Here is a 17,707-nt window from a genome sequence, read left to right as displayed (position 1 = left end):
TCCTCACTGAGCAGGGAGCCTGATGTGGGGCTCAATCCCAGGACCCTGAGATAAAGACCTGAACCGAAGGCAGACAATTAACCCATTGAGCCACCCAGGCATGAGCGAGGCACTTCTGCAGGTACAATTCTAACCTTTTCCCTCACTATTTCTCCAAAATTTTAAAGTACTTAATAGTAGCCCTCAAGCTGGGAAACTGATATGCCCTGGCGGCAGAGATCCACAAAAGTCGTAAGAGTCATTTCACCCCAACAATTTGCTATGGCTTTAGGGACAGCTATTACGACTATGTGACTTATCTTCCTCAGCCTTAGTGTCCACATTTATAGAATAACACCTACCTTGCAGCGTTACTGTAAGATTGAGGACAGAAGTAGGGTTAATACTGTGGAATCACATAACAGGCTCATAGAGGGAAAAAAAAAAAAAAGCAAATTATGCCCTTACTGCCAATTTTCTCTGTTCCAGTAAAAAACATCTACAGAGCATGTTGCCTCTGCTGGGTTAAAAAAAGGGCAAAATGGATCATGGCAAGTCTTGATATTTTCTCACCTCAGTTTCCTTAACATAATTGAAAGGGTCTGGTCAGTGGATGCAAGTTCAAGATTGGGAGTTACAAAATACTGGATTCCAATTCTGACTCCGCCCCTTATCAGCTAGCTGTATGATCTTAAGTAGTTTCTCAACCTCTCATGGTGTCAGATTCCCCTAAAGCCAGGATAATAAAGATGGATAGACTTTCTTCTCTCTCAAGTTCCTTTTCTTTCTTTTTCTTTTTTAGTCAAAGGGGCAGGCAGGCCATAGGGGATTACCCCTCGGAGCACCCAGGCAGGCCATAGTGGATTACCCCTCGGAGTACCCACACAGAAAGCACAGAGAGCATGTAGGAGGGACGAGGGCGGTGAAACGGAAGGAGGGCGGGCCAACGAGGTGGCGGGCGGGCGGGGCTGGAGTTCCCGCCTCCAGTGCGTGCGCGCGCTCCACGCACGCATGCACGCACGGCACGCACAGCACGCTGCGGAAGCGCGCTCGCAGGCCCAGCCCTCGTCGCCGCCGCCATTTTAGCTCCTGGTTCCGGCCGCACGGTGTAGGCTGTTGTAGCGGGAGGGGTGGGGGTCCTCCAGAGTTAAGTAGCTACCCTCGACTGTACCGATACAGCCGCCGGCTTCTTTTTTTTCTTCTTCCTTCATAACCGCCCGCTCGCAGAGTCCGAAGATGTCCAAGCGGCACCGGTTGGACTTGGGGGAGGATTACCCCTCCGGCAAGAAGCGTGCGGGGACCGATGGGTAAGCCAGGCCGGGGGCGCGAGGCAGCGGCTCGGGCTTTGTTGGGGTCCTGGAGGAGAGCGGGCCAGGATCGGCCTAGCCACGTCGGTCTTGGAGCCCGACTCTTTGTTTCCCTGTGGGCTCCGCTTACCAGTGGCGGGTCGGGGAAAGCGGCGCCACTCCCGGTGTTTGGCTGGCAAGGGCGCGGGGAGATGTGTGGCGCGGCCGCCGCCCGGCCCAATCGGGAGGGTGGAGAGGCCTGCGTGGCCACGAGGGCGCCTCCGAGCCGAGCCAAGCCGGAGTCACTTCGAGGGGAGCAGGCGGGAGGGAGCCGCGGACCTCGTGGCCTGGGTTCTCCGGTGAGGTCTGGAGCCGGGGGGAGAAGGTGGGGGAGGGCGCGGCGGGAGTATTCGCTTCCAAGGGCACCAGGTAGTCTTCAGGCAGAGCGACCGCGGAGAGGGCCTTGGGGGACGGCTGGGTGCCCCGCAAGGAGAAAGGCGGAGGGCAGAAAGTGAGGAAAGCGCGTGGATTCCTGTGTAGGTTGGGTTGGGGGTGGCGGGAGTTGAGTGAGGCGTGCAGACGAGTTCTCGGGGGAAGGGAGAGTAAAGTAGAGGGCCTGCCGGGAGAAAGGAAAACGTGGAGTATACCTGATGGGCTGGAGGGCTGGTAGTTTGGAGCCGCTGCATTTGTAGTTTGGCGGGAGAGCTTGTGCCTCAGTCCATTCAAACACTTCAAAGTAGATACTAGGCAAACTTCCGCTCTCTGCCTACGCTCCCGCCATCTCCTTTATTTCCTGCTTTGGCTAAAATAGTGGTTATTGGGCAGTCCTGGGATGGGAATTGGAAGGCATTTTTTTTCCCCCCCAGAAGTTCTTGTTTTATATCCCCCCTCTTTCATAAGTAGTTTTGGAAACACGCACTTTTCAAAAATGTTTTTAGTATTTTTGGCAAAATGTCGCCCGTGGGGAGGTTGTTTGGGAGTTGAAATAGACTCGTGGTGTTTCAGATTGCTTTCCCTTAGCATTTCCTGAAAGCTACAGAGGAATTTAACAGTTGATTTAGCAATTTCATCAAAATCACTTCTTGTGTATTGTGTGTTTTCATTCCTGAAGTTCAGAGATTTATTTGGGTAATTCAGGCTAGAAAACAGAAGTATGCATATCCAGATACTTTTCATAATTTTATTTTGTGTGTATAAGGAATGGAAGGAATCACTGTGTCAAGTTATCTATGTAAGTTCTGTGGGTTTTTGTTTGCCCAAAGTCCTTCATTTCTCTTGGTTTCCAGGTATCTGTTTAGTGTCTGTGGAGTATGAGCCCGGGTAGGGTGTATTGAATGTGGAAAGCAGAATATGTAACATTTTAATCTTGTAGAATTTTTAGTTTACAATGTTAGACATTAGTTTTCTTTCTCTTTAGGATATTCTCCACCCCGCCCCCAGCAAAACTTTAGCACTTTCAGTTAAAGACTCCTTAGAGCTGGAAGTTACTTTGAAGAGTATCTATCATCAGCTCCACTCAAGGGATAACAAATGGAGATGCAGAGTTGTTAAGGTGGCTTGTGCAACCTTACACAGTTTACAGCTGGATCTAGAACCTTGATCTTTCATTCTCACTCTTAGTCTCTTGCTTTTTTCCATTACAACACAGAATATGGCTGTAGTTAAGTCAGTGCAGCCTATTTTAATGACATTTGTAATGGGTTGGTAAAGTAGGGAACACTTGGTTCTTGGTTCCTGTGAGGTAAAAATAAATTGGCATGTCATCTGGCTAAGATGCAACTGATGTCTCGCAAGAGTCAAATTGAACAAAAGACACTAGAATGCAATGAATTCATTTATTCATATTTGTATGTATGTGCACCATTAAATGCTTTGGGATTAGTGGCCCCATGACAGACATGTATATGGGGTTGCTCCCTTTCTCTTGCAAAACAGATAGCCTTAGTAAAATGGGGATTTTTTTAGGTCTATGATGGTGACCTTATGATTCTCTTGGTATTATATGATACCTACCTGTTGGTAAAGGAGAGTTCATCTTTGGAATAGAGCCCAAGTTCTGAGATAATTCTGGAGAGGTTTGTATACACATTTCTGTATCACTTCTCATACAACTAATTCTTTAGCAGTGGGTTACAATTGTTAATAGTGTTTGGGTTTTTTTTCCCTCCTCTGTTCGATAATTTCGAAAGTCATTTTTGTTGACTGCCATGCAATCTTGAAGTTGGGGTTTTTTTGTTTGTTTTTAAGCTCTGATAGTTATTAACAAGTGGTTTTATCTAAGGGAGAGAAGCTTGCCAGTCCAATGAACTCCATTACTGAGAAGGAAGGTAATTTGGTGGGAGATTTCATTTAGATTCAGGTTCCCAAACTGTATATGGCGTTACTTATTCTTGCTGTATTTTTATTTGGAGGTCAGGTAGAGAAGTTGAAGGTTTCTGTTACATACTGACCTTATTACTTTTTTCATCATACCACAAAATTTGCTTTATAAAATTATTAACAAGCCAACTGAAATATGGAAAAAACTTTGCGAACATAAGGACACTTTCCATTTTGATGTTTGTTTTGGAGATTACTTCCTAATAAGAGCTTTTCTCCTCAAGTGTGGAAAAGTGAAACAAATACAGCATATGTAGAATACAGACTGTGCTCCCAAAACTATTCTGGGTGCTAGATATGTATAACCACATTTTCACTGCAGTCCTATGATATAGGTGAGGTTAAGTAACTTGCCCTAGGGAAGACAAGAAATGTCCATACAGAAAAAAAATAAAGAAAAGCAAAAAATTTCCCTGAAATCTTCATTCTCATCTTTAACCACTTGATGAACATTGTTTTTAGTCTTTGCATGTTTATTCACAAATATAAACTATAATGTTTAGTATCAGTGAGATGTTTCAATATGGGTTGTTTTGTGTTTTGATTTTCATTTACTAAGAAATGTATCATAAACTAGAATAGATATGCATTATCCTTTTCATTGGCTGTATAATATTCCACTCAAAAGGGGTATCATAACTTATCTACCCACTTTCCTGTTCTTTGGTGTTTAGGTAGTTTCCCAGTCTTTATTGTTTTACAAGTGAAAGGGATGGAGAACATCCTCATGTATACATATTTGCATACTTATATCCTTTGAAGTTCCTGAAGTGAGATTGCCAGATAAAAAGCAAGGCTTATTTAAAATATTCTGATTTTGATAACCAGTTTTTACATCTTCATTAGCAGTACTGTAGTACCTGTTATTCCATGTAGAATTTTAACATGGTATTATAAATTAAACAAACAAAAAAACCCTTCAGTGATAAGCAATATTTATCAGGCATTTACACTGTTCCAGGCACAACTTTAAGCACATAACATGTATTAACTCATTTAATTCTTGAAATACTGCACAAGATCTATGAAGAGCCACATTTTATAGACGAGGAAAGAAATAACTGTGGTCATATAGTTAGCTTAAGTGCTGAGCCAGGATTGAGCTGAGACAGTTAAGAAACATGTGCTTAACAACTGTGTCATAATTGTGTCTACCTGCCAGGATTGTGGCGCTGTGATCAATAAAGCACTGCTTTTTACTCAGTTTTTTTAACAGTAAAACTCCTGTCTAATGAAAGTGCCTGTTTAAAAACAGAAAACAGGCGGGATTGCCCGGGTGGTTCAGTGGGTTAAGCCCCTGAGTCTTGATTTTTGGCTCAGGTGATGATGTCAGCGTTGTGGGATCCAGTCCCGAGTCGGGGTCTGCGCTCAGCCAGAGTCTGCTTGTCCCTCTGTCTCTCTCTTAAATAAACTAAAAAAAAAGAAAAGAAAACATATACATGGTAGTCTACACATTATTTATGAAGTAATGAGTTTGAGAGATCCCTCAGCTGTTTTTTATCCTCCCTCCCCTATTGAAAGTAGATAGTTTGAATCTTGGGCAACATTTCAGGATGATTGGATTTGCTTTCTGCATCCTTCCTGTTGCCTTATTTTAATCTCAGACTATTTTATTAATACTTGTCTCTTTGCAATTAGTAAATTGAGGCTTACACCCCGCTGTGATCTCAGTGCTCCTTTTTTACTCTTTTTGCCCCCATTTTTTTGGTCGGCAGTTAAATTTTTGTGTCCTTAGAATGTATTTTATGCTCCCTATGCTGTAGTTGTTTTTGGTAATGAAGTTTCTGGTGAAGTAGGCCCTTGAAAAACATCTTTGTATAGATATTACTGTAACAAAGCAAGGTGTTACGATTTACTTTGTCGATCACTCTCCATCCCCCATATTTTATAACTCTGGAAAGGTTAGGTTCATATATGTTAAGTGCCTGGTGCTAGGAGTATAGAAGTTCATTAAACTTCTATTTTTGTCCTGTTGTCTCTTGGTGATCATATAATGGTCTTCTGTCCCACCCCACTCCTAGAGTACTAGAAACATGAATCCTTTGCATTTAGACCAGATGTTCTTTAAGGGTTCTTTTATGTTCTGTGACCTTTAAGATGCATGGTCTTTGAACCATTCATGGCTACAATGCTTCTCACTTTGCTGGGCACATTTCCGTATACCCTGTTAGAAACTTTCTCATTCATTTTTGGGGCAATATAAATAATTAATGAGCACCTTAGACCAGAGGCAGAATGAGAAAAGCAAAGAAAAGATGGTTGATGGCATATTTCAAAGATAGGCCAGGAAGCTGTGAGTTCTGAGACTTGATTTTTTTATGTTTATTAGGTTATCCTTTGGGTTTTTTTTCCCTTTGACTTTCTCGTGCGAGATAGGATGAAAGGCTTCAATCCTAGCTTGTATGTCCTGTGATTCTGTAGAAGGTGAACAGTGGGATTGGAGAAAGGAGGATCACTTTTCATATATGTATTTTATATTTATATGAAAAGTATGTATGTTGTTATATGAAAGTATATATATGAAAGGTGTGTGTATGTGTTTATACACATGATAAAGCTTTTCTTTAAATTCCTATGGAATACAATTATATTTTAGGAAGGACAAAATAAAATGCAATTGGTCTGCTTACCGTTTCTGTAATTGGAACCATCCTAACTCCTGCTGGCTCTAGAATTTTAGCTGTATTCTACCAAGGGTTTTCTGTTGTCCTGCTGATGTGCTATTATAGAGAATGAATGGTCTTTCCTACTCGCTACTGATAATTGGTACATGGGAAATTTGTATGTCTTTTGTGTCTTATGGATAAGGAATAATGACATGTTTAGTGGCTTGTCTTACAGCTCTATGTTGCCTCACTATTTCAAGTCTGGGTCCAGATACCTTGTGGCAAGTTTGCTATAGGATTTGGTCTGAAGTAAACTGGATTAATAGAATAAATAAGCAGAGATTATTTAAAAATTATTATTGTTTTGGGAATCATGTCTGGTAACTGGAAGTAGATACTAAAATTGAGTACTTAAAGTTGACCTAGATTTAATATAGTGGCCATCTGCATTATTTTAACATTCTAAAACAACTTACTGTTGTTCAGTGGAGCTTGTTTTTAATGGTTATGTTTCACTTGATGGATGTCCAAAGTATACATAGGTTTACAAAGTTTTGCAGTTGCTCTTAAGGATATTGTGCAGATGAAAACAAAAGAATGAAAATGTTTTTAATTTTAGTTTTTCAATAGGACAAATATATGCTTATTAAACAAAATTGGGAAAGTGCTGTAAAGTGTAACTTGAAAGCAAACTCACCTACAGTCTTTTAATTCATGTTTATATTATCGTTAGTGAAATAGAATTGTCTTCGTGTCCAGAAGCAGTTTTGAATTTTGAACATACCTTTTCATGTTAACTAAAAAGAGAGTCTGGGGAAAATTGTGATGGCATCCTCTTTTTGCTTTATTTACTCCTACCTTTTCCCCACCTTGCCCTCAGTCTTTAACTTCTGTCTAAGTAGGAAGGGATTTTACTTTACTCAGTCTAGTCTGAGTTCTCAGACTTGTGTTCTCTCAGCTGGTGGTTAAAGGTGTGGAAAGAGACTGCCCCTTAACAGAATTTGAGGTCTCATCAAAGAGGGAAAGATGTTCATGGGTGAGGCATGGAGAATTCTTGATTATAAGGTCTTTTTCATTATTGAGTTTTTCATTGGTTTATTCATTGGCTGTTGGACGTTTCATTCTTTGTGACTATAACACTGCCAAGAACATTTTGCGTAAAATTCAGAATCTGAATTCTAAATTTTTATTTTTAGGAAGGATCGAGATCGTGACCGGGATCGTGAAGATCGGTCTAAAGATCGAGACCGAGAACGTGATAGAGGAGATAGAGAGCGGGAGAGGGAGAAAGAAAAGGAGAAGGAATTGCGAGCTTCGACTAATGCTATGCTTATCAGTGCTGGATTACCACCTTTAAAAGCTTCCCATTCAGCTCACTCAACCCACTCTGCACATTCAACACATTCGACACATTCTGCTCATTCAACACACACCGGACATGCAGGACACACATCACTTCCACAGTGCATTAATCCATTTACCAACCTACCCCATACTCCTCGATACTATGATATTCTAAAGAAACGGCTTCAGCTCCCTGTTTGGGAATACAAGGATAGGTTTACAGATATTCTGGTTAGACATCAGTCCTTTGTACTGGTTGGTGAGACTGGGTCTGGTAAAACAACACAGGTGAGTTATTATTGTATACCATGGTACCTACTGTATTAATGTTCATGTTTACTAAATGTTGCTTATTTGATCCTAGTAGTCCTTCACCTTGTCTTTCTGGTAGAAACATCCTGAAGAATAGCTACTTAGACGCTTAGCACTTTTTAGTGACACACGGAGTGGGCATCTTGTAGGGAGTGCCTATTTTCCTGAGTCTAGGGGAAAATAGCAGTGCTGTTTTGTTAACTTTAAGTATGGCAGAATGATGCTTTCCGGCCACTTTGACTCTGGGGTGGTACAAATTTGGAGGTACAAGTTTTGTTTTCCATTGCTTGAGTGTAGAGATTTGAACCATTGGGGCAGTTTTGTTTTTGTTATTCTTGTTTGTTTCTTTGTTTTGAACCATGTGACTATTATCCTTTTTTTAAAAAATGGAAGAGCTAAATAAAGTCTCTTTGCCCGTGACCTCCACATCCATCTAGTTAAACAGCCCCGGAGACACATCGCAGTAAGCACTAGTGTCTTGTTAGTAATAAATCTAGGATATTTTTCAAAAATGGATGAACCATTGTTTACTGGGCCCATCTTACAGACCTCTAGGCTGCTTCTAATGGTTGTTTTTCATGAGCAAGTAGATCCAATAGAGTATACTACGGAATTTGAATTTTTATGAATCTGATACGTGAAAAATGGTATTTTGGTGTAATTTTTAATTTGCATTTCCTGTTACCAGTGAGGTGTTAACCATATTTTCGTATGTTTGAGCCTGACCACCAGTTAAGAATTTCTAAGAGATTACAAAAGTAGTAGTCCCTGGCCATTGTAGAAAATCTGGAAAATCCAGGAAGTGTCGAAATGAATTTAATAATTCCTCTTACCATGTAGAGGTCATTATTATTATATTGTGTTTCTTCCTGGCTTGTTTTCCATGTTTATGTTCCTGTGATACATGTTTATAATTGAGCATACTGCATATACAAGTTACCATTTTTTTTAAGTTACATATGCCACAAACCTATCAATTTGGGTATATCATGGAGATATTTTGAAGGCTACAACAGAAGGCTTTTAAAGACTGAGCATTAGTGAATATGGTTGTTCTTTGTAAGTGAAAAAAACTTAGTGTTGATGTTAGGAACTGAAACTGTTAGGTTTATTTTTATCACCGTGTGGAAATTTAAATAATGTATGAAAAGATATAATTTTAAACTTATTTTAAAGATTTAGTATTTTAAAGAATTATTTCAACTGGTTTATCTGCTTTGCGTAGTATTTAATTAGCAATTGGATAAAGCTAGGTGCTATGTCCTTTGTATGTATTTGTTTCAAGAACACTATAAGGAAGTTGTTAATCACCATTTTACAGATGAGCAAAATGAGCCTTAGATTCATAAGAATCTTAGAGGTTTAGTGGGTTGCCTGTGGTTACATAGTAGATTTAGGTGGGTTCAGGATTTAAAGCCTTGTCTCTTTGTTTTATAGCCAAAGTTATAGTTACTTCATTCTGCTATTCTTTGATCTTACCACGTGGTTAACCTTGTTCCAGAGACGAGTTTCTTTAGTAGCAGTTAATTTAGAAGGTCAAGTCAATTCAAAATGAGAGGTTTGTGATTATTTGGATGAATATTTGTGGTGTTTTTTGTTGTTTGTTTTTGTGTACTTAGGATTGCAGGGCAATTGGGGAGTTCAGAGGGAAGCTGAACAGCTTAAATAGTGAATTTCTTACCCAAATGTTTTTTTGGCATGCTCCTATTAAAATTTTTGACTCAAAACCATTAAGAGTAAGCCATTTTTGGTTATCTTTTTGTGCCTGTCAGAAAATGAGACCCTCCAAACAAAATCTCAAGTTTTGACTCTTTTGACTGAGATTCACAGTAAAAGTCATTTTGCATTGCAACTTGGTATATTCATACTATATCCATATATAAGAAACTAAAGCCAGTTCAGGGTGAACGGAGGCCCAAGTTCAGAGAAGAGAAAGCTTTGTATGCTCCGGCCAGCATATAGGGTGTATGAAGAGGGAGATGGGGCAGGTGAGACTGGAACAGCAGGCTGTGCCTCAGTGTATCAGGCGGTAGATCGGGGAGCCGTCAGAGCTTTTTGATAGGGATTTTTACAAAAATGTCCTCTGTCTAGTGAGAATGTTGATGACAGACTACGTAGGAAGTCATAACAAAAATTTGACTGCATATAAGGTAGTAGAATGGAGAATAAACAGTAGATTGGAGTTAGGATGTTAATATTACTGATGGGACATGGGAGGGATTAATAAGTATTGGAGGAAGGTGTGAAATGGTTTTGGTTTTGAACTTGTTGAATTTGGGGTACCAATAAAATATTCATTCCTCAAGTGGAAATGACCACTAGGTTAGGATGGGAAACATAGTTAGGATTGTCACTGTGTTATAGGTAATAGTAGAAGTCAGGAGAATAAGTAAGACCAGTCAGACTAGAGGGCTGAGGATCAGTTTTTAGGGAGGTAGCCTCAAATGGAGGAAGAGAAGAAGCTGAAAGGAAGGAATGATCCCTGGCTTGAATAGGTTAGTACACTGCATATTTCAGTTCCTGCTTCCCTTCTTAATGCTGTTCTTAGAAATGTGAATAGATGCATTGACTGCGCCGTTTTCCAAATATTGTCCGGGAACCCTTGAAGGTTCCTGAAACTCTTTCAGAGGTCCTGGGATTTTCTTTGTATACTTCCAACAAAACAAAAATTGTGCAACACATTCAAAATTGAAGCCGATAAGAGAATCCAACAGTCTTCTATTAAGCTAGACATTAGAGATATGCAAAAATGTAAAACAGTGTACTCTTACTGCTAATTTTTTCTTTTTCTTTTTTTTTTGTTTGGAAGATGTAATTATTTTTTCATAGCAAATGTTCTTGTTAGCATAGAATGGGTTTTTATTGTTAGGAATTAATAAATATTCTAAAAGTTTTTCGGTTTTAATTTCCTCATATAGTAAGTCTGTTAGTTATTTGTGGCATCCTTGGTTATTTTAAGAGTTTAAGAAGTCCTTAGATCAAAAGTTCAAAAACTGCTGAATTAGCCAAAAATGTTTATCTTGCTTTTAAAGTGGGAGTAAGTTGTCCATTTCGCTGGAGTGAACTTAAAAAACTTTGAATATTCTTGCCTTGAGAATTCCAAAATAGTTTTAAATAGCTTTAACTGAATGGTAAATGTTTCTTTGAATTTCATTTTGTTTGGTCTTATAAAGTACATTTTGCCTTTGTAAGAGACTTGTTGAAGATAAATATATAAAACTTTGCTGGAAAACCACTTAAACTTTGGTTTGTGGGTTTACAGACCTAGAGAGACCCTTCTCTTTTAGGGTAGTAGTTATTTCTGTTCATTTTAAGTCCTTTAAAGATACACATTGTTACATTCTTAGAGAAGTGACATAGTCACCCCTCCCCTTTTAGATATTTGTAAGTGAAGACAGTTATCCCCAAATTGCAGAAGTAACCTAACTAAAATGTAGTAATGGTATGGCAACCAATGTTCTTAAAAGTGCCTTTGTACAAATCTGGTACTGAAACCCCTGCCACCCACATTTTCTTTAGCATTTGAGTTTGACAGACTTTTGGACGCTTTGATGGAGACCCATCATGACTTTAATGCAGTGGATTCCCATGTAATGTAGTGATTACTTAGATTTTTCCCATGGTTCTTACCCAGGTAAGTGAGTGAAGAGCCATGAAATTAGAGGTTCTATTAGCTTCTGTTGATAATGGAACAAGGAGGAAATGCGTTGTCGTCATGGCAGCCAACCAACTTGTGCTTGTTGGTATGTTTTCTTGCATCTTTAGGTGCCATTGAATTTGAGATTGACAATTACTGAAATTGACTTTTAAGATGGCACCTAAGGTGTTCTGTTGTGCATACCTTACCTCTCCCGAAGGCAGAAGAATAGGGGTCAGATTCTGCTAGCTTACAAACCAAATTTGAATTTACTTAAAAAGTCATATCTCTGTAACCACAAGGGGTTGTGATTTCTATTTTCACCTGCATTTTGTAATTCAAATTGTATAAGAATTTAATAATTTCTGAGAAAATTTGTGGAAACTCACATATATTATAAAGTAGAATTTTTCATAAGTTGGGTTTTTTCCAGGGTATAGAGAAATGTTTAAGGATGGAACAGTTGACGCTGTAGAGCATATTCAGCACAGCCTCAGTGGGCCTAGCCTGCTCAGGAGTCATATCACTGTATGACCCCTCCTGGCTTGGAGAGTTCATGATATGCTCTAAGTTTGAGTCTTAATACTTTGTGGTGTGCCTAATTGATTTTTGTTTTAAATTAATTGGAATGCAATAAAATACTAGATGTTAAATATACCTGATATGCAGGCAGACTAGAATTAATTTAAATGTGAAATTATTTGATAGATTCCACAGTGGTGTGTGGAGTACATGCGATCATTACCAGGACCCAAGAGAGGAGTTGCCTGTACCCAACCCAGGAGAGTGGCTGCAATGAGTGTGGCTCAGAGAGTTGCTGATGAAATGGATGTAATGTTGGGCCAGGAAGTTGGTTACTCCATTCGATTTGAAGACTGCAGTAGTGCAAAAACCATTCTTAAGTAAGTACTCTCTTTAAAAATGCATACTTTATTTCTCTACTTCTAGTTTTCTGCCACTAGATAGAGGGTTTTGCTAGGGGAGTCTCAAATCATCCAAATTTAAGATAGTCCAGAGAAGACCTTCTTAGACTTATAAGTGACTTTTTAAGATGGATTCTCTTTCTTGCTAGTAATACATATAGCTGTTCAGTAGACAATGAGCTTCAAAGGTCAGATTTTAGTTATTTGGTGCTGTGTCTTAGGTGAAATGTTCTAGCATTTAAATGTGATAGAAAAGTGATACATCTTAGTAAAAATTATTTTTAGAAAGAATGATGTGTGGGATGGGATAGAAATTATTTGGGGGATAGGGCTTTTAATGTTAATTATATAGCTATTACTGTACATATGTTATGAGCTAAAAGGAGGAATCTTTTGTTGTGTGATATACTCTTGGAGTCTCCTCAAAGTCCTTTACCTTTTCATTTATAGCTGTGGTGCATGATTGACTACCACATTGAGCTTCTTTCTAATACTTTCTTTAACTGTCCTAATTTTTTTCATCTTACACTTATATTCTGCGTAAGTTGTGAGATATGTTCCCTGACGGTAATTCTTTTGAAAAATCTTCCCTTTTTATTGCTTCTGTTTATTCTGTATATATGTGACATTTAAATCATTTTTAAAAAATGATTTCTTTGTCACGATGTCATCTCCCTGAGGTTTTTAAAACACAATTTTGGAACAAAATGTTACATGGGCAGTGAAATGAGTCATTGATGGCAGAAATACATACAGTCTTATGGGGGAAATAATATATTACAGAAATTTTCAAATGTATGCAGAAGTACAATAGTATAATGAACTCCCACGTGTTTATCATGCATCTTCAACCATGGCCAGTCTTGTTTCATCCATATCCCAACCTTTCCCTGTCCCATATAATTTGAAGCACATCTTAGACATTATATACTTTCATCTCTAAATATTTCAGTGTACATAGGTCAAAGATACAGTTTCTTATATAGCTATGGTATTCATAACTTTAAAAATTTCCTGAATCAAAACATCCAATCATTCTTCAAGTTTCATGTCAATTTTTTCTAGTTTCTTTGATAAGTATTATTAGAACTTCAGGTTAAAGAATTTTTAATAGCAGCTGGACAGTTATTTAAACCAGCTTGTCTTTGACTTTAAGGCATGTTTTTGGTTTATATCTTAAGCTTCATTGAGTACGTCTTTTTAGTTTAGTGATAATCATTATTGTTCACTTGTAACTACGATATAATTGATGACAGAATTACATAAAATCGTAACTTAAGATTTCATACTAATTTAAAATGCAGGTAATGTCATGGACTTGAGGACAGTAAAGGGCAGATTTTACTCATCTTTAGGAGAAATAATTATTTTGACATTTGATTCACTAAGTATTGAATGTTTCTTGGCAAGCCACAGTTGAGCAGGGAAGACGGAATTTGGAAATTGGGAGAGGAAAGTTACATGTAATACTGGGTCAGAGAGAGAGTGTGTGTGTGTGTGTGTGTGTGTGTTAGGAAGTGGTAGGCTTTCAAAAGATGTATGCTTGTGAAAGATTTTGGCTCAGTTAATAGGGAATGACGAGTAACGTATAAATAGTTTCGATAGATCAGAATGAACGTATTTTTGGCATTGTGATGTTTTCTTACGAAATGGTTCCCAGAGGCTATAACTAAACTTTAAAGAAAAAAAGCATACTTAATTCTGGACAGGGCAAACTTACTGGGATATCTTCTAGAATCTGAAGAGCTAGAAGCTAACCTAATGTTGTATTTCAGTGATACTAAATCCTATTTAATAGTATGGAACGAATGATAGTTTTGACAGTAGGAATGCTTCACCAAATGGAGTGTTGTTATGAATCCCTAGATGTATTTTATATTAAAGTCATCAGCTCATTTCTTGAGAACCCCAGATGTTAAAAACAGCTAGAACTTTATCTTAAGGAGGATCAGTTACATAGTTAATTGGGTAGGAAGAGTGAATACTTACGACAGCTATCAGTCTCCTCCTTTAGCTATTCTCATACACAGTTGACCTTTGAGCAACAGGGGTTAGAAGCAAACCCCCCTCCCCTGCACAAATCTGTGTCTAACCTGACTTCCCCACAAGTTACCTACTAATAGCCTGCTATTCACTTCACCAGTAACAAACAGGTAACGCATATTTTGTATGTTATGTATGTATTATCTACCATATTCTTAGAGTAAGGTATGGGAAAAATCATAAGAAAATAATTTACAGTCCTATACTGTATTTATTGAAAAAATCTGTGTATGAGTGGATCTGTGCAGTTCATACCTGTGTTGTTCAGGGGTCAGGTGTGGATATAAAAATGCCTAGGAATCCATTATTTAGCCAGAAAAAAAGGCTTCTAATTTTCACCATAGAAGAATGGTAAAGAGGACTAACTTCTGAGGATTCTGCCTGAGGGACTCAATTCAACCATACTCCTCCTGATGTTGTTGTTGACAGTAAACAAATACTTTTTTACTAATTAAATTTGTTTGAGAGTACTTTAGTTAAATTAGTGTATCTTTAAATCATCTCTATTCACATTAAGAGTCCAAAGGTACTTTTTCTGGTGTTTGGGATATACATCCATAAATTCTAGATTCTAGATCTAATATTGTGTTATTTTCAGAGAATTGGATCTAGTATAAATTAGTGCACTCTCTGTTAGGAGCCTTAAAAACCTGTCCAGTCCCAGTAGACAAGTAGTTTTCAAGCCGCCACAGGTGTAAATCGTTTTTATATTTCATTTGTTGTGATTTTTGCCTGCTCCCATCACTTTTCTGAAGTATTCCTTTTGCAGTATGCTTAATGTTCCATTTTGGCTTGGAAATTATGAACAAAACCCCCCAAAAAACAAGTGAGATAGCTAAAGAAGAGCACACCAGTCTGTGCAAGATGTTGCCAAGTTTGTGACTTGTCAGTGAAAAATATCTTAATTCACTTTAAGGAAGAAGAGATGATATACTCTTGCAGTGGATTTTAAGAAGCACTTTGGAGTTGTGACAAATTTTAAGAAATCTGTTCATTTATTTTGAGGGGGCTGATAATTTTTTTTATGGAATAAAACAGTTTGATAGTCTTGAACTCTCAGGCAGATATAATATTTGAAGTTGGTAATTTTGTACATAATTTAGTTATTTCCTTTTTGTACCCTCTCCCCCAGGCTGCAAAATTCTGAGATATTTTGATATTAAGGGAACCCAGTGATGTACATAAGTAATGTTTAGTTAGTCGTACAGTTAATTGAGTGACTTCTTTGTGTTGGACAGTGCTAGCTAGATACAGTACTAAAAAGCAGATCTGGTTCTTGTCCGCATAAAGTAAATACAATTTCATACTGTGATTAGGCTTCTGAAAGAGAATACTGGGGTTTGTATGAAGGCATGATTTGACAATTCAAATTGAAAAGAGAAGATGGAATAAAGGCCTGAGTTGAAAGTAATGGTTTGCCAGGGTAGGGATTGGGGTACAGGGAGCAGAGCTTTCTTGGCAGATGGAACAGCATTTTTTTTTTTCTTTTTTTTAAGATTTTATTTATTAGAGGGGCGCCTGGGTGGCTCAGTTGGTTAAGCGACTGCCTTCGGCTCAGGTCATGATCCTGGAGTCTTGGGATCGAGTCCCTCATTGGGCTCCCTGCTTGGCAGGGAGTCTGCTTCTCCCTCTGATGCTCCCCGCCCTCTCATGGGCTCTCTTTCTCTCATTCTCTCTCTCTCAAATTAGAGTGTGCACATGAGCAGGGGGAGGGGCAGAGGGAGAGGGAGAAGCTGGCTCCCTGAGCAGGGAGCCCGATGGAGGGCTCGAGCGCAGGACCCTGGGATCATGACCTGAGCCGAAGGCAGACACTTAACCGACTGAGCCACCCAGGCGCCCATGGAACAGCGTTTTTAAAAACTTTCCTGAAGGGGGTAAAAACGGACTTTTTACTTGAGAAGATACTGCAGTTTGTGTATTCTTTAAAGTATCCAAATGATTTGTGTAAGTCAGCATTTCCGTGCCTGATCCCTCGAGAATGATACAAGACTGGTTTATGGACAGTAGAGATAATTAAAGATTGGTTTCTTTCTCTTGCCTAGTTGGAGTGTAAACTCTTTGGGAAAGAGTTTGCGTCTATATCTGTATACTTGCCTTGTGCATGGAACTTCAAAAAAAAAAAACCTGAGATGGAAAAGGCAACAGTGGAGTGTGAAATTTGTCACTACACTGTAGACTGTGGGTGAATCCTCAACATAAATGTGAAAAACGGGTAACTTTTTCATGAAAAGACATTTTTCCTGATTTCTTGGTGGAGAGGGTATGATGATAGGGTGATTTGGTGTATATAATTTGTAATTTGCCTTCTATTCTGAATCTTTTGCTTTTGGGTATCAGATTCATTTCCATATTGGGACCTGTCACAGGCTAAGGAATTAATCTGGGGTAATGTTTATGAAGCAGAAGGTGTTGTAGCTCTTTTCTTCAAGGACGCATGTTTGTTTTTTAAGACCTGCACCATCCTGAGTTGTTTATCGTATATATGTAGCTTCAGGACAAGCAGCTGGAAAAATCAAGAAAAGTTAAGGACAGGACATAGTTTGTATCTATAATCAGGTGATAAGGAGAAACGAACAGAACTTGGGGTCTAAAGGTGTGATAAACCCCTTGTTAAAGCTTAAGGGAGAAAAGTTTTGAATTAACGAGCCAAAGAAGTGCTATTCTACATAATATCAATCAGAAACTTTCCACATTTTTTAATCTCCAAAAGGCAACCTAGACAAGAAGATGAAAGAAAATCTAAAAATATATAGCAAATACGAGATTCCAGTAGGAACACTGCTACAATAAGGAGTTGGCTGGTACAGGACCTTTAAGGTTGACACTGGGGAGGATTTACCAGGCATTGCTGTAGCACGTTCCCATAGCAGATTGTTTGGGGTCTGAGTTAGAAGCACCAACTGCGTAAGGACCACTTAAGAGATGCCACAGTGGGTTTCCAATAAGGCAACATTGTTAAAAAGTGTATGAGTTGAGAAGAGAATCAAAAGGAAATACATCCTAAACCACAGGCTAAGATTACAGGGCCGGAGTTGTGTCCCAGCTTTGCCACTTGTTAGCTGTGATCTTGGCAATGTTAATTAACCTCCCTGTGTTTATTACTTTTTCAGAAGATAGAGCTGATAATAACTACCTCATATGGTTGTTCTGAGATGAAATACATTTATTTGTGTACAGCCCTTAAAGTAACTCCTGTCG

At 38.7% G+C, this 17,707-nt stretch overlaps 1 protein-coding gene across 1 annotated transcript in view; it reads left to right on the top strand.

The window, feature by feature from the left end:
- The first annotated feature begins 1,036 nt into the window (after window positions 1–1,036).
- Window positions 1,037–17,707, top strand: part of DHX15 (DEAH-box helicase 15) — a 57,254-nt gene continuing 40,583 nt past the window's right edge. The window contains exons 1-3 of the mRNA XM_036090624.2: window positions 1,037–1,286; window positions 7,447–7,882; window positions 12,252–12,445. Coding sequence (XP_035946517.1) covers window positions 1,216–1,286; window positions 7,447–7,882; window positions 12,252–12,445 — 701 coding nt within the window. The 5' untranslated portion in view covers window positions 1,037–1,215. The remainder of the gene's footprint in view (window positions 1,287–7,446; window positions 7,883–12,251; window positions 12,446–17,707) is intronic.

The sequence above is a fragment of the Halichoerus grypus genome, chromosome 3 (assembly GCF_964656455.1).
Source record: "Halichoerus grypus chromosome 3, mHalGry1.hap1.1, whole genome shotgun sequence".
In the NCBI taxonomy this organism is placed as follows: Eukaryota; Metazoa; Chordata; class Mammalia; order Carnivora; family Phocidae; genus Halichoerus; species Halichoerus grypus.
The sequence above is the reverse complement of the archived record's forward strand: the minus strand, read 5'-3'. Positions and strand labels throughout refer to the sequence as shown.